The sequence below is a fragment of the Chiloscyllium plagiosum genome, unplaced genomic scaffold (genome assembly GCF_037043375.1).
Source record: "Chiloscyllium plagiosum isolate Xiang-an unplaced genomic scaffold, Cpla_swu_hap1 HiC_scaffold_3, whole genome shotgun sequence".
Lineage (NCBI taxonomy): Eukaryota > Metazoa > Chordata > Chondrichthyes > Orectolobiformes > Hemiscylliidae > Chiloscyllium > Chiloscyllium plagiosum.
This window is the reverse complement of record NW_028270141.1, coordinates 46,684,778-46,709,058: the sequence shown is the minus strand read 5'-3', so window position 1 is coordinate 46,709,058 and position 24,281 is coordinate 46,684,778. Positions and strand designations below refer to the sequence as shown.

The 24,281-nt window shown below is 40.7% G+C and overlaps 1 protein-coding gene across 1 annotated transcript in view; it reads left to right on the top strand.

Annotated features, from left to right (window-relative positions):
* Positions 1-24,281, top strand: part of LOC122543046 (uncharacterized) — a 158,129-nt gene that overhangs the window by 79,554 nt on the left and 54,294 nt on the right. Inside the window, exons 5-11 of the mRNA XM_087975917.1 lie at positions 923-1,000; positions 8,004-8,057; positions 10,238-10,291; positions 10,390-10,443; positions 10,564-10,617; positions 10,718-10,771; positions 20,912-20,965. Coding sequence (XP_087832043.1) covers positions 923-1,000; positions 8,004-8,057; positions 10,238-10,291; positions 10,390-10,443; positions 10,564-10,617; positions 10,718-10,771; positions 20,912-20,965 — 402 coding nt within the window. The remainder of the gene's footprint in view (positions 1-922; positions 1,001-8,003; positions 8,058-10,237; positions 10,292-10,389; positions 10,444-10,563; positions 10,618-10,717; positions 10,772-20,911; positions 20,966-24,281) is intronic.

The window sequence follows — 24,281 nt, the reverse complement described above, 5'->3', positions numbered from 1 at the left end:
AATCCCTCTTCCTGTCTCATTTGTAGTTCCTGGTCATTGGCCAAATTTGAAGTACTTAACCCACAGGGTGCAGCTGCCTTCTGAACTACAGCATCCAGGTAACTCTTCCCTCACCTCCTTGATGCTCTGACTCCAGCTCACCTACTCTGGAACAACCAATCTCCATGGATGTGCCAGACCTGCTGAGTCTTTCCAGTGATTTCCATATTTACTTGCTGCAGATATGGTCACTATAAGCCATTATGGGGTCCATCAGCTCCCACATCTTGCAAATACAATACATCGCCTGACTCTGCATCTCTAATCACTTAACTTGTTTATAATTTGTATTTTTAAATTTCCTACTGGTGTTTAGTTTATAATCTGTAAAATATTTCTACAATTTACCTTTAATCCATGAGCAATTTAGAATAGGTCATCAAATCAGCAGTTATTTACAAAACAATAAACTTGTGGCTTTTGCCACCTATTTTTCTGACTGTCTCTAATCCCTGATTCTCCTCCACTGCAGGCCACCTCCCCTCCCTGGACTCGTTCGGAAATGTGTAGGCCTCAAGCCTCAGCCTCAATTTTTATTTCTCACTGTGTCTCAGTGTCTGGTCCTGCTGATTCTTCTTTCCCCTTTTGCCCCAATTTCCCGAAGACCAGATTTGAATATTAAAGAGCAGAAGGACTAAACAATGAGAGAAAAAGAGGGACTGACCTGTCTCACTAAATGATGTGGCACTAGTTTGAAAAATAGCACTTGTATACTTATATTTCAATCAGTGTGACAAAAGCAGAATATGTGGCCAGTAGGCAAAGTTTACTGTTTATTTCTAGCATTACAACAGTGACTGCATTTCATTGGCTGTAAAGTGCTTTGAGATATCTTGTGGTTGTGAAAAGCACTATATAAATACAAGTTTTATTTTCATATCAGCTTGATCTGCAACAACTAGAGCTGCACTGTGATCCAGAAAAAGCCTTTTCAGAAGGATGCTGTGAATTATTTGACTTTGTAAGTCTGCTGTAATTGCATTCTTTTACACAATCACAAATCACAAGTATCACAAATTAGACTAAATCGATAAACTTCATATTTAAAGATCATTAATCCAAACAAACATAAGTTCTTTTCTTAAAAATAAACAGTTTATTTTAAAACCTGCGACTATACAGCATTTCTACAAAAGAGAATAAATGTTAAAATGGTGCTGTATTCAGTTTTGAGAAACATATTGGTAAAATGGAATCTTTAGGTGATATCAAACAACAAAGTTTAAGTTGCATGTTGTTTTAGCATTGCGACTGTACTTCATGCTCGTACAGAGAACCCAGATTACTATTTCACGAATCATTGCAGTGTGATTGCTATGTTTCTGTCAAGAGCAGAATATAGTAACAACTCATTTTTTGAAGGTAGTAAATATTTAGAAACTCAATTCCAAGGATTAACTACTTATTTGGTAATAATTTAAGAAATATAGGAATAATAGAGTTACTTGTAGTGTATTACTATTATCAAAAATACTTGTGGTGATTTTCTTTTGCTTCCTACATTTTAAATATTGATATTTTTGTTTTACCCTGTTTATTTGTGTTCATTGCATAACTAAAGTAAACAATGTTAAATGCCTGTCCTACAGTGTAAACTGTAGTCCAACCTTTCTGTTTATTCTTACTCCATCTAGCATTTTAGATCACAAATAACAAATTAAAATGTTTCAGTGTGACAGAATTTCAGAATCCAGTCTTACCAGGAATCCACAGCATTGCAAATGTTCCCATGGAATAACTTGGCAGCACGATAACACAGGCTTACAGGTAACCTGTTCCAGTTCATAATTGCATTAGACTAGAGTCTGGCTGCAAAATATGCCTCTGTTGAGCTCAATGCGACAGGTGCCATTTTGAGTCCAAGTAAATGAAGCCTTGGTGTCTGCATCAATTGCTTGTGACCTTTAGTCTGTGTATAATAAAAATTTGATATTAGCCCAATCATTTGAAACTTAACATGCTGGTTAATGCAATCTCTTAAATACTCAGAGTTGAACATGTGTTCAGCATCAGAGAGGAATATCTTCTCCTCCACTTCTCCACCAGTGCTTTTTAAAGGAATCATCAATTTCTTTCAGATCAGTTGCTAATTGATTGATTTCCACTGGTCCTTGCAATGATTCCAGAAGTGGTTTCCAGAGTTGTTTAAAGGTACTGAAATCTACAGGAGTGGTGTTGAGGATTCTTTCATACTTTGTTGTAACTTCAAGGATTTTGTGTCATCCACTTGCTCCCATACAGGATTGGAAAAGATTACACCCCCCTTGGTCAACAAGACTAGGAGAATGAGCAAAGGTGAATGGAAAGGGCAAACTGCTGGGAAAGGGAGGAAAATGAAGGGTAAAAAGACTCTCATTGAGAGGCCTGCTCTGAACGTTCAAGAGGGAATTCTCCTACCTGAATCTTAGTGACTGTTTATCAGATGTTTCCACATACAGCTTCTGCAAATGCAGCTTCAAAGCAGGGCAAGGACAGCATTGCTGATGTCTGTGACGATGACGCTGACCATGAACTTTCATGTGACTGATACCTCCTGGAGAGGAGGAAACATTTGCAGCATTTTGTAATGTGCCAACCAACATTGTATCAGGGTTGAATATAGCCTTGTATCATGGAGATCATTGTGACTCTGTATTCCAAGAAAACAAACACATTTCATTACCTTTTTGTCAGTGAGGAGTAGGTGGAGCATGGACTCTATAAGGATTGTAGGTTTTCAGTGATCTCACTTTCTGAGCATCACATAACAACTTTGAGATCTACTCCACCTGAAAGGATTCTGCTCCTATAAATGTCTGTCTGGTGTGCAGTCATTGACAGCTTATCATCAGACCATGGACATCACGATGCTTTGGTTCTGGGATAGCCGGCTTTATCACCTGAATTTTGAGCCACCTCAACAAAAGGTGCCTATTGGCTGCAAGCATATCCTTTGACAATGTGGCTCCTAACTGCAGGACCCAACCCACGTGGATGTGGGCAGCTGCATATAAGCGAAAGCTATGCTGTTGTATGGAATCCATCAATGCTTCTGCTGTCTGACAATTCTGGCTGAACCCTGCAATACATACATGGCAGAACGCGTGTCAAGATTCTGTTGCATAAACACAACCTCACCGTCATCAGGGCATAGCTCTTTGACCAACTAAGAAAGAACATCCAAAGCCTTATGTGAATATATTTTTGGTGACTAATCAGCATGAAAATCAACAGTAAAAATTAAACTATGATCAATCAAGCTATGTTTCTCTCTGGGATCTGACTTGTAAGACATTACCATCAGCTGGGATTATAAGGGAGCCCCACCCCACGAAGGCATTATGTCAGTGGGAGGTTGTTTATACAGCTGGTTGATTTTGTTTAACATGTTTATGTAGTTATAATGAGTCAATTTTTGCAATCAATGTTGATTTGCTCAAAATTAAGAGGTGCAAAGCTTTTGCTTTGACACTTTAATGATCTGTTCAACACTTTTATAGGGCTATTAGGTCATAGAGTCAAAGAGTGATAGCATCATAGAGATGTACAGCATGGAAACAGACCCTTTGGTCCAACCCGTCCATGCCGACCAGATATCCCAATCCAATCTAGTCTCACCTGCCAGCACCCGGCCCATATCCCTCCAAACCCTTCCTATACACATACCCATCCAACTGCCTCTTAAATGTTGCAATTGTACCAGCCTCCACTACTTCCTCTGGCAGCTCATTTCATACACGTACCACCCTCTGCATGAAAAGGTTGTCCCTTAAGTCCCTTTTATATCTTTCGCCTCTCACCCTAAACCTATGCCCTCTAGTTCTGGACTCCCCCACCCCAGGGAAAAGACTTTGTCTATTTATCTTATCCATGCCCTTCATAATTTTGTAAACCTCTTTAAGATCACCCCTCAGCCTCCGATGCTCCTGGGAAAACAGCCTCAGCCTGTTCAGCCTCTCCCTATAGCTCAAATCCTCCAACCCTGGCAATATCCTTGTAAATTTTTTCTGAACCCTTTCAAGTTTCACAACATCTTTCCAATAGGAAGGAAATCAGAATTGCACGCAACATGACCTCCCAGCTCCTGTACTCACTACTCTGACCGATAAAAGAGAGCATACCAAATGCATTCTTCACTATCCTATCTACCTGCGACTCCACTTTCAAGGAGCTATGAACCTGCTCTCCAAGGTCTCTTTGTTCAGCAACACTCTCTAGGACCTTACCATTAAATGTATAAGTCCTGCTAAGATTTCATAAAAATGGACAGCATGGAAACAGACCCTTCTGTCTAACTTGTCCACGCCGACCAGATATCCCAACCCAATCTAGTCCCACCTGCCAGCACCCGGCCCATATCCCTCCAACCCCTTCCTATTCATTTACTTATCCAGATGCCTTTTAAATGTTGTAGTTGTACCAGCCTCCACCACTTCTTCTTCTGGCAGCTCATTCCAACACACACTACTCTCTGTGTGAAAATGTTGCACCTTCGGTCTCTTTTATATCTTTCCTCTCTCACCCTAAACCCATGCCCTCTCGTTCTGGACTCCCCCACCCCAGGGAAAAGATCTTGTCTATTTACCCTACCTATGCCCCTTAAGATTTTATAAACCTCTATAACGTCATCCCTCAGCCTCCAACACGCCAGGGAAAACACCCCCAGCCTATTTAGTCTCTCCCTATAGCTCAAATCCTCCAACCCTGGCAACATCCTTGTAAATCTTTTCTGAGTTTTAAGTTTCACAACATCCTTCCGAAAGGAAGGAGATCAGAATTGCTCGCCATATTGCAAAAGTGGCGTAACCAATGTCCTGTACAGCCGCAACATGACCTCCCAACTCCTGTACTCAATACTCTGACCAATAAAGGAAAGCATACCAAACATCATCTTCACTATCCTATGTACCTTTGACTCCACTTTCAAGGAGCTAAGAACCTATACTCCACAGTCTATTTGTTCACTCCCAAGGACCTTACCATTAAGTGTATAAGTCTTGCTAAGATTTGCTTTCCCAAAATGCAGCACCTCACATTTATCTAAATTAAACTCCATCTGCCACTTCTCAGCCCATTGGCTCATCTGATCAAGATCCCGTTGTAATCCCTTCTTCGCTGTCCACTACACCTCCAATTTTTGTGTCATCTGCAAACCTACTTATGCTCACATTATGCTGTACCTCTTATGCTCACATCCAAATCATTTATGTAAGTGACAAAAAGTAGAGGGCTCAGTACCGATCCTTGTGGCACACCACTGTTCACAGGCCTTCAGTCTGAAAAACAACCCTCCCACCACCGCCCTCTGTCTTCTACCTTTGAGCCAGTTTTGTATCCAAATGCTGGTTCTCCCTGTATTTTATGAGATCTAATCTTGCTAACCAGTCTCCCATGGGGAACCTCGTAGATCACCTTACTGAAGTCCATATAGATGATGCCTACCGCTCTGCCCTCACAATCCACTTTGTTACTCCTTCAAAAAGCTCAGTCAAGTTTGTGAGACACACAAAGCCATGTTGACTATCCCTAATCAGTCCTTGCCTTTCCAAACGCATGTACATCCTGTCCCTCAGGATTCCCTCCAACAACTTGCCCACCACCGATGTCAGGTTCACTGGTCTATAGTTCCCCAGTTTGTCCTTATCACCTTTCTTAAATAGTGGCACCACGTTAGCCAACCTCCAGTCTTCCGGAACCTCACCTGTGATTATCGATGATACAAATATCTCAGCAAGAAGTCTAGCAATCACTTCCCTAGCTTCCCATAGAGTTCTAGGGTAAACCTGATCCGGTCCTGGGGATTTATCCACTTTTATGCGTTTCAAGACATCCAGCACCTCCTCCTCTGTAATGTGAACATTTTTCAAGATGCCACCATCTATTTCCCTACATTCTATATCTTTCATGTCCTTTTCCACAGTAAATACAGATCCAAAATACTCGTTTACTATCTCCCCCAAATCCTTCAGCTCCACAGAAAGGCCGCCTTACTGATCTTTGAGGGGCCATAGTCTCTCCCTAGTTACCCTTTTGTTCTTAAAGTATTTGTAAAACACCAGATCTTTTTTCTTGAAAGCATTATACATTGGTCTTTTATTTTCTCAGCAGTTTCACTCATGCCTGAGAACAAAAGAATTTATTGGTTCAAAACTAAGTGTATATTGCAGATAGAGGCACCATAATTTGGTATGGGGGCTATAAATGGACATTGAGTGCAGATGAGATGTATGAGTTGGTATTCAATTGGCATGGGGCAATTAGGGGCTATGGGGCAGTGTGGCAGCATGAGTTGGAATTGAGTTGGCAAGGGGTCTGTAACAGGTTATGGATTGGATAAGGACATCAGTTGGCATTGAGTTTGTGTGGAGGATCATAGTAAGACCCTTTTGAACTTGTGTTTCAAAAGGTTCCTCAATACAGACAATGGCTCACAACATCTGGGATCTGCGAACCATAAATCATGGACATTCTGACATAGAGCATAGAACAGTATGGCACAGTGCAGGCCTTCAGCCCATGATGTTGTGACAAGCATTTTATATCTTAATATCTTAATCTATGCTCAACCTAACCAACACGTCTGTCAGTTTACTGATGTCCATGTGCTTGTCCAGCAGTTGCTTAAATGTCCCTAATGTCTCTCACTCTACTACCACCGCTGGCAGTGCATTCCATGCACCACCATTCTCTGTGTAAAGAACCTACTCTGACATCTCTCCTATACCTTCCTCCAATCATCTTAAAAGTATGACCCCTTGTGACAGCTATTTCTGCCCTGGAAAAACGTCTCCGGCTATCTATTCTGTTTATATATCTCATTACCTTGTACACCTCTATGAAGTCACCTCTCTTCCTTCTTCTCTCCAGTGTAAAAAACCCTAGCTCACTCAACCTCTCTTCATAAGACAAACCTTCCAATCCAGGTAACATCCTGGTAAAAATCTCCTCTGCACCCTCTCTATAGTGTTCACATCCTTCCTATTATGAGTCAACCAGAACTGGAGACAATATTCCAAGTGTGGTCTTACCAGGGTTTTATGGAGCTGTAGCAAAACCTCATGGCTCTTAAACTCAATCCCCTGTTAATGAAAGCCAAAACACCACATGCCGCCTGAACAATCCTATCAACTCAGGTGGCAACTTTGAGGGATGTGTGTACATACAATCCACGGTGCCGCTGTTCCTCCGCACTGACAAGAATCCTATCTTTAATCCGATATTCATGATGCAATGAAAATTGTACTGGGTTGCGACACTTTCAATGGAACTGACTTGGGTCAGTATATTGCCTAAGGCTCTATCTCGGAATAGGGAAAATTAGAGGTGTCAAGCATGGCACAGGAATCCTTGAATCAGGGCCTGCCCACAATTTCTAAATGCCTTATAGTACTTCTAGCTCAGTGAAAATCTATGCCCAATCTTGATCTTTTGTGCAGGGTCATTGAAATTGTGTCCTTGTTCAAAGGGCAAGATTTGTGGCATTAACCACCAGAGTTATTTGATCTCACTGCCTTCACATAGTTTGTCTAGAGGATCCCCTGATCGTCTGTGGATAGACCACATCCCTCTTCCTTTCTCCATCCTAAGCTAAAGTTCCAGTGCAGCATTGGAAAATCTTGAAGCCTGTTTTCTGCCATTGTTGTGCCATCATTAAAGCTCTTCCAGGTCAAATTCAGCTTTCAAATTACTTTCAACTCTTGCTTCAGCTAAAATGGACCTTCTCTTCAAGCGGTGCAAGTTGGTTTTAAGCAGTGAAGGCTTGTTTGAACGCAAGATTTACCTGTTGCCTGCTTCAGATGATGGGTTACTGTGCATCACAATGCCCATGTATATTTTCAGGGGTTATCGATGTTTGTGGCCTGCACAAGAAGCCTTATGGCAGGAGGTGGGAAGGAGCAAGGATATAATCCATCTGTAGGGGGAACAGAAGGTCTGTATCTTTTATTTCAAGTAAATAATTTTAATTGTTTTCATTTCCACATCAGGGGGAGAAAGGAGAACAAGGCATGGCTGGAGAACCTGGAAGGGCAGGGGCTCAGGTAAAAATAGTGTCGCCCAATTTATTACATCCTTAAATTGAAAGAGTAACTCTGATTGTCTCCAGAGCATGTCACAGATTGATAAAGTATATCTATGCAATAACTGCAAGTAGATAACAGTAAGCTTCAGTCTTCTGTGGGTGGCGGTATTGGAGGAAGAATGGATGATCTTTACTACCCATTTTTTACAAAACATAGGCTCACTTGTGTAAAATGATTGTAATCTCTGTAAATATGATTGATCCCCAATGGCAACAATATGTATCACCTGTAGGATGCGCTGCAGCAACTTAGCAAGACTCCTTTTACAGTACCTTCCAAACCTGCTAGCTCCAACAGAACGGGCAGATGTATGGGAGCATCACCACTTGCACGTTCTCCTCCAAGGCAAGCACGATCCTGATTTGGAAGTTTATTGCCTTTCCTTCACTGTCAGTGGGTCAAAGTCCTGGAATTCCCTTCCTATTGTGCACCAACAGCACATGGATTGCAGCGGTTCAAGAAGGTGGCTCATTATTACACTATCAAGTGTGAGTAGGGAATACCCTAGCCAGTGAAGACAACAACTGATGCACGAATCAAAAAATTGATTTTGTCCGAGTGTGCAGTCATACCAATAGGTTGGGTTTGTCTCTTACTCCCCATCAGTTTCTTTTTTTTTTGTAGCAGATGTGGTGTAGCTGTAGAGCCAAGCTAACTTGGGGACATACTCTGCCATATGCCATTTCCCCCACTTCTCCATTTTTCTATGGAATGTGTGAGGTTATTTGCAAGCAGATATATGAAAAGAACCATAATGAACTATAGCCTCTGCTCTGTGTTCTGGCACTTGCTTTATTTCAGAATGAACATAAGAGGTACCTATTACATCTAGATACTTAACTAAACTCAGTCAACTGAAGAAGGCAAATAACCTCTTTACAGAACAATAATTGTATAAACCCAAGAACAAAATGTCATTGCTTTTCTCTGGCAATTTGAGGTCAGAGGGATTCCTGTATAAGAATTAAAACCCCAAGCCTGTGGTATTATATCTGAGCCCCTTTCAGCTCCTCCCCAGAAGATGTGGGGAAGTCACCCTTGTTCATTCTAGAGACCTAGGAATTTGAAATACTGCAAACAGGTAAGGAAATACTTGAATAATGTGGGTGTGGTTGTAGTGGATAGCCCTCTGGTTCTGGACTGTCTCACAGGAAAAAACGACCTCCCTGCATCTACCCTGTCAAGTAGTAGATGAACCTTATATGTTTCATGAATGTCTATTCTCATTCTTTTAACTCTAGTGAGTACAACCCTACCCCTACCCCAACACAACTTCTCCTCACATGAAAATTCCTCTATACCCAGAATCAACCTAATAAAACTTCTTTGAACTGCCTCCCATGTCAGCATATCTTTCTTTAGATAAGGGAACCAAAACTATTTTGAATGTCCAGGTGTGGTCTGACTAGTTCCTTGTCCAGTCTTAGCAAGACTGCCCTACGTGTAAACTCCATCACTCTTGAAATAAAGATCAGTAGTCCATTTGCTTTCCCTATTATTTGTTGAATTTAGATGCCAGCTGTTTATGGTTCATGCCTGAGAAACTCCAGTCCCCCTGTGCTGTAGCTTTCTGCAGTCTTTTCCATTTAAATAAATTTCAACTCTTCTAATCTTCCTGCCTCACGCATAAAGTTACATTTCCCCAGATTATATGCCATATTCCAAGTTTTATTCACTTATTTAATCTGTTTGTGTTCCTCTGTCAACTCATTTTGTCATCCTCATTTCTTGTCTTCCCACCTATTTTTGTGTCATTAGTAAATGTGGCAACACTATATTCACTTCCATCATCCAACTCATTAATGTATATTGTAAATAATTGTGACCCCAGAATTGATCCCTATGATGCTCCAATGAAAATACTCCTTTTATCAAAACTCTTTGTCTTGTATTAATTAGCCAGTCCTCATTCCAAGACTGTGAGCTGTTATCTTACTAAGTGTTTCTATGGCTTTTGTGAATTGTAATGAAATTTATACCGTGGTCAGTGCCTCAAATTTTTGTCCAGGCATAAAATATTGCATGGAGAAAATGGAAAAGTAATCCAGCAGCTAATCTAAGAGTTCTAAAAAACAAATTCATAGATTTATTTAATTTTGAACATTCATAATTGCTGATTTGAGATTGACTTGTTGTAGGGTGTAAGAGGTCACACTGGTATGTATGGAAGAGTTGGTGACACTGGACTTAGGGTAAGATTTCCATCATTTTATTCCACTTTAAGTATTGCACATGGGCAGCTATTTATGTGTCACAGAATTTGCTCATGTATGTACTTTTCGTTTGGAAGGGTATAGCAGGAATCAAGGGAAATAAGGGAGTAGAAGGAAGACCAGGCCAAAGGGTATGTAACTTTTAAACTCATCATCAGTTTGAAAATACTTGACTTTCTTTTGTTTCCTCAGTAATTAGTGAGACTGGGCTTACTCCACATTCACTGAAAGTGCATTTTTCTTCCTCTCAGGGTATAGAGGGTCCTAAAGGTTATAAAGGATTGCAAGGAACCATTGGATTTAAGGTGACTTCACAGTAGCCACTTTAGGTTGCTATACACAAGGTTGTATTATTTAAGTATGAGAAGAAAGATCACTCTGAAAGTTTACTACATTTTATTTCAGGGAGTCTCAGGATCACCTGGACTAAGAGGGCAAATGGGACTACAAGGTGAAAAGGTAATAAATGAGTTAAATATTTAAGAGGAGCATTGTGATTCAGTGATCAACCATGGAACACCAGAATCAATATTCAGCCAAAATTTATCAAACCACAATTTTCTGATCCCACTTAGGATCTTGGGGAAGCACTGAGTAAAGACAAAATATAAACAGAGGTAGAGCCACTCTGAAACTTTATCCGACCTGCAGTGTGGTCATATTGATTCATTATGCTTAAGATCTGTTATCCACAATGAAAGTTACCACCACCACTGAGGGTAGGAATTTACACGGCCTGGATGTGTAGTGTGGTAGAGGAAAACCACACTACACAATTAACTAAAAGAGTTTCCAGTAGATAATTGCATGCCAATATAAAATTAAAAAACTGTGGATGCTGGAGATCTGCTGGAGGTCACCCAGTCTGCATTTCATCTCCCCAGTGTAGAGGAGAAGACTACATCGTAAGCTTCAAATGCAGTAGACGAGATGGAGTGAAGTGTAGATAAATCTCTGCTTCCACACATCTGGGGCTTTACATAGTGAGGAAGGAGGAAGTAAACAAGCAAGTGTTGCTCCTTTTGCAATTCATGGGAAGCTGCCATGGAGTGTGAGGCAATATTGGGAGTGGAGGAGGAATGGACCAGATTCTCCCAGAGGGAACAGTCCCTGTGGAATGCTGACAAGGGTGGAGAAGGGAATTTGTATTTGACAGTGGCATCCTGCTGGAGGTTGTGGAAATGGTAGTTTATGATCCTGCAGATGCTGAGCCTTGTGGGTTGATAAGTGATGACAAGGAAAGAAGAGAAAGGATAAGGCTAGATGTGCGAGAAATAGGTCAGACATGGTGACAGAAGATCCTCAACTGAGGAAAAAGTTGGACATGTTTGAGGCACCCTCTGTGGAAGGTGACATCAATAGAACAGATGTGATGGAAATGCAGAAACTGGGAGAATGGAATGGAATACACACAGGAAGCAGAGTGTGAGGATGTATAATTGAGGTAACTGTGGGAGTTGGTGAGTTTGTATTGGGTACAGGTCATTCTGCTGTAATGCAACAGTTGCATTCCTCTTCAACCTTTCTCTATAGAAAATGGCACTATGGAAGATCTGTACAAAATCGCTGTAGAAAATCGCTTTGGTTGTTCAGCAGAGAGTTCATGTTATCCAAACAGCATCCACAATTCATCACTTGCATTATCACCAATTGTATTGTAATGCATGTTATACCAGAACAGCCTATATCACTTGCCAGCCTATCTTTAGAAATGGAAACAGAGATGTCAAGGAAGTAAAGAGTGGAGTCAGTGATTGACCAGGTAAAAGTGAGACAAAGCATCTGAGATGCAACATTTACTTGTTTATCTCCTCACTCCTCAGTGTCCAAGACCCAAAACATACCTTCCAGATGAACCAGAAATTTTTCTACACTTCATTCAATCTAGTCCACTGTATTCGCTGCTCACAATGTGGTCTCCTCTATATTGGGGAGACAAAATGCAAACTGGTGACTGCTTTGTGGAACACCTTTTATTCTATTTGTAAAAATGAACCCAAGCTTCCAGTTGCCCATCACTTCAATGCACTACTATGTTCCCATGCTAATATTTCTGTCTCAGGCCTGTGGCAGTGCTCCATTGAGGCTCAATGCAAGCTCCACCAAGGGACCTTACTCAGTACCCCAGGACTCAGAGCGTGAACACTCTTCTCCATGTTCATTACCCACCAACACACCCCAGGTCCAGTTCTATATAGTTGCTTTCAGCACATCCAGCCTATTTAAAACTATTCACACTTCACATCACAATCCATTCAGATTTTACTTCTCTCCCGCTTCACTATTAGTAATCCCCCTGTTTGCTTCCCAAATTTTCTGTCTCTCTTTCTGGCTACTGTCTGCATCCATTTCATTCGATTACCCACCCCCACATACAAACACACACAGACACCTCATCACCAATTCGCAGTTTTGGTGAAGATCACTGGACTTGAAAGGAGACAACAGTACGTTAGGAATTAGGTAGCAGTTTGTATTGATTTGGTAGACATTGTGCAGAGATATAGAGGAGGTCTAAGATGTTAAAAATATTGCCCTTTGTTGCTATAGGTATGGTATTTAAAAACAGAGAGTTTATGTTGCAGTTGTATAGGGCATTGGTGAGGCCACACCTTGTGTAATGTATACAGTTTTGTTCTGTTTATATGGGAAAGCATATATTGGCACTGGAGGGAGTGCAGAGGAGGTTCATTAGGTTGATTCCAGAGTTGAGAGGGTTGGCTTATGAGGAGTGATTGAGTAGACTGAGTCTTTACTCATTGGAATTTTGAAGATTTAGGGGTGATCTTATAGAACCATACAAAATTATGAAGGGAATAAATGAGATAGAAGCAAGGAGGTTGTTTCCACTGGCTGATGAAACAGAGCATAGCCTCAAAGTAAGGGGGAGAAGATTCAGGACTGAGTCAAGGAGGAACTTCTTCTCCCAAAGATTTGTAAATCTGTGGAATTCCCTACCACTGAAGCAGTTGGGGCTACCTTGTTGAATATTTTTAAGGCAAAGATAGATTTTTGAACAGTAAAGAAATAAAGGGTTATGGGAGCAGGTTGGTAAGTGGAGCTGAGACCTTGAAAAAGATCAGCCATGATCATTTTGAATAGCAGTGAAGGCTCGAGGGGCCAGATAGCCTACTCCTACTCCTATATCTTATGTTCTTATGTTTCCATTGCTTTGAAACCTGAGCTGTTTTATCCACTAGCCCATATGACACAATATCATTTATATCACAATGGGTGGTGCCTATGGTACATAATATGGGCGGCATGGTCGCTAGCACTGCTGCCTCACAGTGCCAGGGACCCGGTTTGATTCCCGACTCGGGCGACTGTCTCTATGGAGTTTGCACATTGTCCCTGTGTCTGTGTGGGTTTCCTCTGGGTGCTCCGGTTTTCTCCCACAATCCAAAGATGTCCAGGTCAGGTGAACTAGCCATGCTAAATTGCCAATAGTGCATTGGTCAGGGGGTAAATATAGGGTAGGGGAATGGGTCTGGGTGGGTTACTCCGGACGGTCGGTGTGGACTTGTTGGACTGAAGGGCCTGTTCCCATACTGTAGGGAATCTAATTTAATCTATTTATTATTAACCCTTTAAGATGCAAATGCAAGAAGCTTGCTTTCTCGTTGTTTATATTATACATTCATTACCATAATTACATTTACCACCACACACTCCTACCTCAAGTGTCTTGATTTCATAAATTCAGGTGATCTAGCAGTTTTATTATTCTGGAGCATATTCACTTCAAATTGGGAAAACTGGCAGTTTTCTGTGTGGAAGACTGTTAACTTCGATTCTCTTCTTAACAACCTAAGGTCCATAGGTCTTTTATGTTGTCAAATTCCCCATTGGATTCACTCTAATTGATCAGCAGTGAATATTAACCATAATGGGATAAGGTTCCAGTGCTTCCTTTGCATGACCTCATTGGCAGTAGGAATGAATGATATATAATATACAATATTTTTCTGGTCTCTAGCTGCTTGATTCATTATGCCTTTTTTGTTCAGAACCTTGATCCATACTGTTGACTCTATCCTAAATGTGCAAACTATTTTGCATTGTAGTGATGGTTGTAATGTTGTGCATGATATGACTACTGTAGTAAATATGTGTTGATAGACCTGTACATGTGAAAATGGAATCAACTTCTTTGGTAGGATGAGGAGCCAAGTCTTCAGCTTCCTGCCCATCATCAGCTCTGATCAAACTGGACCACATTAGAGTTGAATGATTCTGTAAATTAGCAGCGCTGTGTCAAAGTCTGTATTCTATTCAAGATTAACTTCACTGTCTGAGTTGAATGCTCAGCTTCCCCATTCAATAATAGGTATTTCAGCAAGCTCATGACATGTTCAAATCCAGAATTGTGTGCAAATGGCTGAAGCACTCATCAATTCTGTTTAACCCATTGTCCAAAACAGTACCATCAGGGATACCATTGTTCCAGATATTTCCTGGAAGATTCAGATAATGTTTGGATATCCTGGATTGACTTTGAAACAAGAACTTTCTAATGGCTTCAGTCTTTGGCTCCATCATTATACCTTTAAATGCTGACGGCATGTCTCAAAAATCTCAGAGATTCCCATTTGTCATTAAGAGGGGTGTCATTCTGCTTGTGAGTACTTTAAGACTGTATACACACTTTAATAGTGTTTCTCTGCTATTTCCTCATGTATCAACATGTCATCCATGTTACCTGTGCTTCCACGAAGACCTTGTAAGTCCATTGAAATATCTCTGGGGCAGAGGTAATCCACTGAAACAAATTCTCCCAAATGGAGTAATGAATACAGTTACCTATCCTGTTAGCTTCTCCAGTGGCACATGATATTATTACATTGAGTTTCATGAAAACACGTTTGGATACTTTAGCTAAATGCTTGTCAACCAAAGACACAGCATGTTTTCTTCTTAAGATCACCTTGTTAAACCATGTAAGGTCAACACAAATTCAAATAGTACCCCCCAGGCTTGGGTAGGGTAATGATGCCTGAGCATCCATTGACACCCGCTCTTCTCATTTCTTGCTTCTTCAATTGCTTTATTAAAGGATGCAAAATATTCCTGGATGTATAGAGCCATAGAGCTTTAGCATTTTTCTTTAGTGCAATGCAATATTCAGTATTCAGCTTCCTCAGCCCTTTAAGTAACTTAAGTTATTCCTCTTCAAAGGAGGCTGTTTAACCTCTTCAAACTTGTGTAAGAGATGGAGGTCAAGATGTGCCTTCCTACCCAAGAGTGAGAATTCTTGATTATTGAGGATGTATAAATTTTGTAGAATTTGCTGTCCCCTATATAAGAGTTGCTTTCAACATATATTTAAGTTTAAATGTTAGGCACTCTGGAATGTGAATTTTCACTGTTATTGGTTGTAAGCAGTAATAAATCAGGAAGTGGAAGGAAAATAGGAACTTGGGCAAAATTACAATTTATGGCAGCACGGTGGCACAGTGGTTAGCCCTGCTGCCTCACAGCACCAGAGACCCGGGTTCAATTCCCACCTCGGGCAACTGTCTGTGTGGAGATTGCACATTCTCCCCGTGTCTGCGTGGGTTTCCTCCGGGTGCTCCAGCTTCCTCACACAGTCCAAAGATGTGCAGGTTAGGTGAATTGGCCATGCTAAAATTGCCCGTAGTGTTAGGTGTAGGGGAATGGGTCTGGGTGGGTTGCTCTTCGGAGGGTCGGTGTGGACTTGTTGGGCTAAAGGGCCTGTTTCCACACTGTAAGTAATCTAATCTAATCTAGAGAAGTGATATTGAATAAATTGTTGGAGTTGCATGTTGACAATTCCGCGGGCCCTGGTAGATCTCCTCCTAGGGCTTAAAAGAAGTTGTGAGTGAGATTGTTGATCCATTGTCTTTTGTTGTGCCAGGTATGACTCCTAGTTTGTGCTGGTTGGAGTCATATGTGGCACATAGGAAGATGCTTGTGGTTGTTGGAGATCAGTCATCTCAATCATAGAGTCATAGAATCATAGAGATGTACAGCATGGAAACAGACGCTTCGGTCCAACCCGTCCATGCCGACCAGATATCCCAACCCAATCTAGTCCCACCTGCCAGCCTCTGGCCCACATCCCTCCAAACCCTTCCTATTCATATACCCACTCAAATGCCTCTTAAATGTTGCAATTGTACCAGCCTCCACCACTTCCTCTGGCAGCTCATTCCATACGTGAACCACCCTCTGTGTGAAAACTTTGCCACTTAGGTCTCTTTTACATCTTTCGCCTCTCACCCTAAACCTATGCCCTCTAGTTCTGGAATCACCCTCCCCAGGGAAAAGACTTTATCTATTTATCCTATCCACGCTCCTCATGATTTTATAAACCTCTATAAGTCACCCCTCAGCCTCCGAAGCTCCGGGGAAAACAGCCCCAGCCTGTTCAGCCTCTCCCTGTAGCTCAAATCCTCCAACCCTGGCAACATCCTTGTAAATCTTTTCTGAACCCTTTCAAGTTTCACAACATCTTTCTGATAGGAAGGAGACCAGAATTGCACGCAATATTCCAACAGTGGCCTAACCAATGTCCTGTACAGCCACAACATGACCTCCCAACTTCTGTACTCAATACTCTGACCAATAAAAGAAAGCATACCAAACGCCTTCTTCACTATCCTATCTACTTGCGACTCCACTTTCAAGGAGCTATGAACCTGCACTCCAAGGTCTCTTTGTTCAGCAACACTCCCGAAGACCTTACCATGAAGTGTATAAGTCCTGATAAGATTTGCTTTCCCAAAATGTAGCATCCCGCATTTATCTGAATTAAACTCCATCTGCCACTCCTCAGCCCATTGGCCCATCTGGTCAAGATCCTATTGTAATCTGAGATAACCCTCTTCGCTGTCCACTACACCTCAATTTTTGGTGTCATCTGCAAACTTACTAACTGTACCTCCAAATCATTTATGTAAATTACAAAAAGTCGAGGACTCAACACCAATCCTTGTGGCACTCCACTGGTCACAGGCCTCCATTCTGAAAAACAACCCTCCACCACCACCCTCTGTCTTCTACCTTTGAGCCAGTTCTGTATCCAATTGACTAGTTCTCCCTGTATTCCATAAGATCTAACCTGGCTAATCAGTCTCCCATGGGGAACCTTATTGAACGTCTTACTGAAGTCCATATAGATCACATCTATCGCTCTGCCCTCATCAATCCTCTTTGTTACTTCTTCAAAACCTCAATCAAATTTGTGAGACATGATTTCCCATGCACAAAGCCACATTGACTATCCCTAATCAGTCCTTGCCTTTCCAAATACATGTACATCCTGTCCCTCAGGTTTCCCTCCAACAACCTGTCCACCACCAAGGTCAGGCTCACGGGTCTATAGTTCTCTGGCTTGTCCTTACCACCCTTCTTAAAAAGTGGCACCACATTTGCCAACCTCCAGTCTTCTGGCACCTCACCTGTGACTATCGATGATACAAATATCTCAGCAAGAGGCCCAGCAATCACTTCTCTAGCTTCCCACAGAGCTCTGGGGTACACCTGATCAGTCCTGGGGATTTATCCACTTTTACCCAATTCAAGACATCTAGCAGTTCCTCCTCTGTAATCTGGACATTTTGCAAGATGTCACCATCTATTTCCCTACAGTCTATATCTTCCATATCCTTTTCCACAGTAAATACTGATGCAAAATATTCATTTAGTATCTCCCCCATTTTCTGTGGCTCCACATAAAGGCATTGATCTTTGAGGGGCCCTATTCTCTCCCTAGCTACTCTTTTGTCCTTAATGCATTTGTAAAACTCTTTGGATTCTCCTTAATTCTATTTGCCAAAGCTATCTCATGTCCCCTTTTTGCCCTCCTGATTTCCCTCTTAAGTATACTTCTACTTCCATTATACTCTTCTCAGGATTCAGGAGGTCATCAGGCTAGTGTCCTCGGTTCAAACATCTTCAGCTGCTTCATCAATTATCTTCACCGCTTGCGCAATGTTCAGCTCCATTCTCGACATCCCGGATACTGAAGCAGTCCGTGCCCAAATGCAACAAGAACAGCACTATCCAGGCTTGGTCTGAAAGGTGGCAAAACATTTGTGTCACATAAGTGACCATCTCTAAGAGACAATCCAGGCACTACCCCATGACATTCAATGGCATTATCATCACTTAATCCCCTACTGTTAGTATCCTGGGGTTACCATTGACCAGAAAGTCAACTGGACTCACCATATAAATACCATGAATACAAGAGCAGGCCAGAGGCTAGGAATATTGCAGCAAGTAACACATCTTTTGACTATCCAAACCTGTCCGCAAGACAGGAGTGTAATGGAAAACTCCCATGTGCCTGGATGAAAGCTGCTCTCACAACACTCAAAGCTTGACACCATTTAGATAAAAGCAGCTGACTTGATGGTCACCACATCCACAAGTATCCATTCCCTCCATTACTGATGCTCAGGACCAGGAGTGTGTACTATCTGCAAGATGCACTGCAGAAATTCACCAAAGATCCTGAGATTGCACCATCCAAACTCATTATCATTTCCTTGTAGAAGGAGAAGGGCAGCAGAAACATAGAAACATCACCACCTGCAAGTTCCCCTCCAACCTCCTAACCATCCTGAGTTGGAAACATGTCACTGTTCCTTCACTATCACTGCATCAAAACCTGGAGCTCCCACCCTAACAGCATTGTGTATCTACCTACAACACAGACTGCATCTCACTACCACATCCTTAAGGGACCGAGGGATTGAAAATAACTGTTGGTCTAGCCAGCAACACCCACATCCCACAAGTGAATTTTTTTAATAATATATTTTTATTAAGAAAAAATAGATTTTTAATTATTACAACAAATACAAAACAATGCAATTCAAAACACTACAAAAATAGTACAAAACTAAACTCAAATAATAAAAAAAAAATTCCCCAACCCACCCACCTATAAGAATGTATAAACATATGTAGAGAAGTATAAAATTAAAAAAAAACTAAACTAGCTATTTAACTAATTGAATAAATACCTAACAACAAACAAATAAATAGTAATAACTCAGCCCAGCCAAACAAAACACTCATACATTCAAAGTTCCTCCTCCCTGGATATTGGACTCATGAAACACAAGCGTTATGGCTATACAAAAGCCCTTGTTAGTGTGGCAGATAAATCTGTGTCCAGGTATTTCAAAAAGGGTTGCCATGTCTTGTAAAAATACAAGTGAATTTTTAAAAAAATCTTTTCTCAGATTTCTCTTGAATCAGCAACAGATTGGAAATTATTTATTCAAAAAGGGAAGGAGACAGAAAGCAGGAAATGAAAAACAAATTAGTTTACCATCTGTTAGAAGCTATTATTAAAGAAACAATAGCAGGATAGTTTAAGTTCAACACAATCAGATTAAGTCAACATGGTTTTGTGAAAGGGAAATTATATTTACTTAGGCTATTGGAGTTATTTGAGTTATGTGTTGTGAATAAAGGGGAACTGATGAATGCACTGTACTTAGATTTCCAGAGGCATTTATAAGGCAACACATCAAAGATTATTGAGGAAATTAAAAGCTCATGGTGTAGGGGGTGGGATGAATAAAAGGAAGCAGAAAGTTGACATAAATGACCCTTTCCCAGGTTGATAGGATATAATGAGTGTTATTCCAAAGGATTTAGTGTTGGGACCTTACAATTTATATAAATTACTGGTTGAAAGGGACAGAAGGTGTGTTTGTCAGATTTGCTGACAACATAAAGGTATATAGGAGAATAAATTGTGAAAAAGCACATTTGCAAATGTCCATTTCAGCAGGAAGAATAAGTTTACATTGCGGTTTTGGTGATATTGAGTTGGATCTTGCAGGGTCTGCTCATGGGGTATGTCAAGTTCTGAGGGTGGAAATGTTGGGTCAGGTCTAGAGAGCACATTGGGTGTAATGGTGAGATGTTGGAGTGGTGATGGTGGTTGGGATCTATCAGGGAATGTTATTAGAGAATTGAGGTCTGGCAGTGGGAGGTGCTGGTTCTGACTTGCAGCCGACATGATGGGTTGAGTTGGATTCAGCAGGGAAGGGTGATGGTGTTAATTTGGTTGTGGGGCTGTCAGGTTGGAGAGAAGGAAGGGCTTGTACCAGATCTATGGATGGTGCATTAATGGGTGCAATGAGTTGGCAGTTCAATTTAATAATTACCTACTAGATAGAGTATGTTTTTAGTCCTCTAACCTTTCCTGGGAAGTTAGTAAACTTAAGTGAACTAGAACCTTCCAAATGTTCCCATTTTAAAGGGTTCCAGATGCAGGGGAATTGCCTGTCTGAAAATAAGGACAGCTCCAATGTGCACTTCTCACGGATTCAGTTGTGTCAGGGTTTCTGCACGGTCTCGCCATGCAATTCAGTTTTGTCTGCTACATCATTTATTTGGCCACCAGAATATCCAGGCCATTATCATTGCTGGGTCTTTTTTTGTTGTCATCAGTGAAGCGGCATGAATAAATGTAATATTGTTTTTTTAGCTGTAATGCAAAGTTTCACAGTATATATTGTCACAGTGACTGAGGTAACATTTACAAGTAAATAATACTTGATTATTCAGAAACAGTATTATTAAGATAAATGAATTATTTTTAATTTCTAGGGAAACAAAGGTGAAACAGGACATGAAGGCATATGGGGATTACAGGGAGTGAAGGTAATGACAATATCTGTTTATAAACTGAGATTTAATTTGTTTAGATCATTGCTGTTTAATAAGTTGTCTTTTTATGTCTTGTTATTAAACAACAGTTTATAACTGATCCTTTGATAAAAGTTAATGTATCTTGGGCAGTACATTTTACATGCACTATAAACTGTCTGATAAATATGGAAAACAAATTAATCAACTTTGAGGGAAAAGAGATTATAGGGATAGTTATCAGAAGTTTCATCCAAAGAAATTTGCGCAGTGGATTGTGATGCATGAATTAGTCAAGCAGTTTCTTTGGTAACATATGAATTTTCAGCCATTCGAAGCTAAAACAGAAAATTATAAATATATTTGCAATTTAAAAAGAAGTTTATTTGCTGCAGTTTGGAGGCTTTATTTTTATTTTTAAGAAAAGACGCCTAGCAAATGATCCTTGCAGAGATCAATGTTGTGCTGAAGGTCAAGTCAAAAATATGGTCTTATTTTTTATTTAAAAGATTTTTATGAATTCATTTGGACAGAAGTGCTCCTGAAGGGCCTCACAAAACTCAAGGCCTGGTGAGAGTACATTCATAATCCCCCTCTTGGAATTTCAATCCAGCTATGTCTATTTGGATGGTTTGTGCAGTTAGATCAGTTTTGGAATTCCTTTTGTCACTGTAGCTTGCTGGAAGAATGTTGATGAAGATTCAAACCTGAAAGTGATCTGGGTTTCCAGGATGACATGATCATTTGGTAGCTAACTAGAAAATTGCCTTAAGAAACTTTGACTTGCTTTGAATTGAGCGCTAAATATCTGTTTTCTAACATTGTTTTTGAAATTTAGTATTATCATACAATCAGGTAAAGTTATGATATGGAAGTTGTATTCAAGACATACTGTTGACAGGTTTTATGATTCCAGTGGTTCATAAGTTAAATAAACTTGTCTGTGGCACTCAGTGTTAAATGGTCAAATTTTTTTTACTGAGTATAAAGCTGTCATGTTATATATGTATCTGTTGTCACAGATCAATGAGTCATGGGTCAGAATTTAATGCCCTTTGCCATGACGGATTTTGTGCCGGGGGCATTTAATCAGCAGCAGGGAGATAGGCGGTGACTAATATTCCACCTAAGCTGTGCAACCACACAGCACTAGGAGGTTTCACACATGCTGATCAATGTGCTGACACATTGGTTCTCACTTACTGATGTTGCTACCACAATGAACCTCTGAGATCCATGCAGCGGAAAAAAATATGAGGGAGACCTCAATCCCTTCCAGGTCTGACTTGGTTAAGTCCTTGGTGAAAAGGCTTGTGGATTTCCTTACCACCTAACCACCAACTGAGGCCATTAAATGGGAAATTAATGATCACTTAAGGGCCTCATTCCACTACTACCATCCATCAACTCAGTAGTGAATGGGAGACTCATGTTCCAGAAATACTGAAAAACAAACTCTGCTTGCATTCAGTGCTTGACTGAGCTGCCCAGAATGTGAAAGTGACGGGCTTGCTACAGAATCCTTCCTGCTATCCTGTAACCTCCATCCCACAATATCTGTCCTTCTATCACTCCCCTGTAGCCAGCATCCCTTTGCAATCCTGAGTTTAGGGTGGATATAATACTGGTAGCAGACACCCTGGTGTTGTTTACGAGCAGTGCACAGTCTCTGATTAGTTGGCAGTTCTTGTGGGGTTAGGATTTCATCCCCAGTGCTCAATCCCAGGAAAGGCCAGCCATTGCCTATTTAAGTACTTGATTTGTGTTTCATTCAGTGGGCATGCTGTAAGTATTGATACAAGACTCTCACCGGCTTTCTAACTACTCAGTTTCTCACATTGAACAGTAATTTATAGCATAAAAGGCAGTCACTCAGTTGATCAAATCCATGCTGACTCCCCATTGGGAAATCCAGTCAGTCCTAACCCCTACAATTGTCTAATCAACCAGTTCAAAGATGTTATTACACACCTCTGAAGCAGGTGGGACTTGAACCTGGGTCTCCTGGTCTAGAGGTAGGAACACTACTACTGTACTATGACAGATTCCATTCAGTCCCCATAGTCATGCAGGTTTATTTTTTTCAGATGTGAATCTAATTTCTTTTTTGATTGTTTCTATTTCTACCACCCTCTGAGGGCATGGAGTTCCAGCTCATTACCAATCACTGCATCAGGAAACGTTCTTCCACATATTTCCCTTACATCTCAAGACAAAATCTCAAATCTGTAGCATTAGTCCTTGTATTATCAGCTAATGAGAATAGCTTTTCCTTGTCCAACTTATTTAATCCTGTCATAATGCTTGTGCATCTCTCTTAAAACTCCCCTCAGTCTCCTTTCTTCTTGATGAGAGCAACCTCAACTTCTCCTACATAGCCATGTTACTAAATCCTCCCATTCCTAGAATCATTCCAGCAAATCTCCTTTGTACTCCTCCTTTCCTAAAATGTGGTGACCAGAACTGTAATCAATACTCAAGTTGGGGCCTAACAAGAACTTTATAAAGGCTCAGTATAACCTTCTTGTTTATGAAACCCACGATCCAATGTGCTTGTATGACTATTTGTTTTAATATGTCCTGACACTCAAAGATTCATCATATGCACCCCCAGCTACCTCTCCATGTACATTCTGTAGAATTGCACTATTAAGCCTATACTATGTATTGCGTTTCAATATCACTTCAGGCAAAATGCATCATCTCACACTCTTCCACATTGACTTCCATCTAATGCATCTGCCTATTGTGTTGGCCTATTTGTCATCTGGCACGATTCATACTGTTGTCCCTTTTTACAACTTCTTCAAGTTTGTATCTTCAGCAAATTGTGAAATTTTACTGTCTAATCTATGATCCAGTATACACAGCAAAAAAAAATGCAGAGATCCCAGATCCTGTATACCAAACTGAAAAACAACCACTTACCACACTTCTGTGCTTAACCAAATTTATTCAATTGAACAATGATGGTCTCTTTCCATAGGTCTAGTTTTATTAACGATCTTGCTAAATGCTCCTTTGAGAAGGCCAGATAGAGTAACAGTTGCAGATTTCCTTCCCTAAAAGACTTTAATGAGGTAGATTTTTTTTAAACAGTAATTAATGATAGTTGTCATGACCACCATTATTGAAACTAGTTTTACATTCCAGATATATGAATTCAAATTAAATTCCTTCAGCTATCATGCTGGGATTTGAACCCATATCCCCAGTGCATTAGTCTAGGTCTCCAGATTGCATGTTTGGTAATATTGCCATCATCTCTCCATTCCAAGCACTATTCTCTTTAAGTGAAGTACAATCATAATAAGAAAAAATTATGATCAAG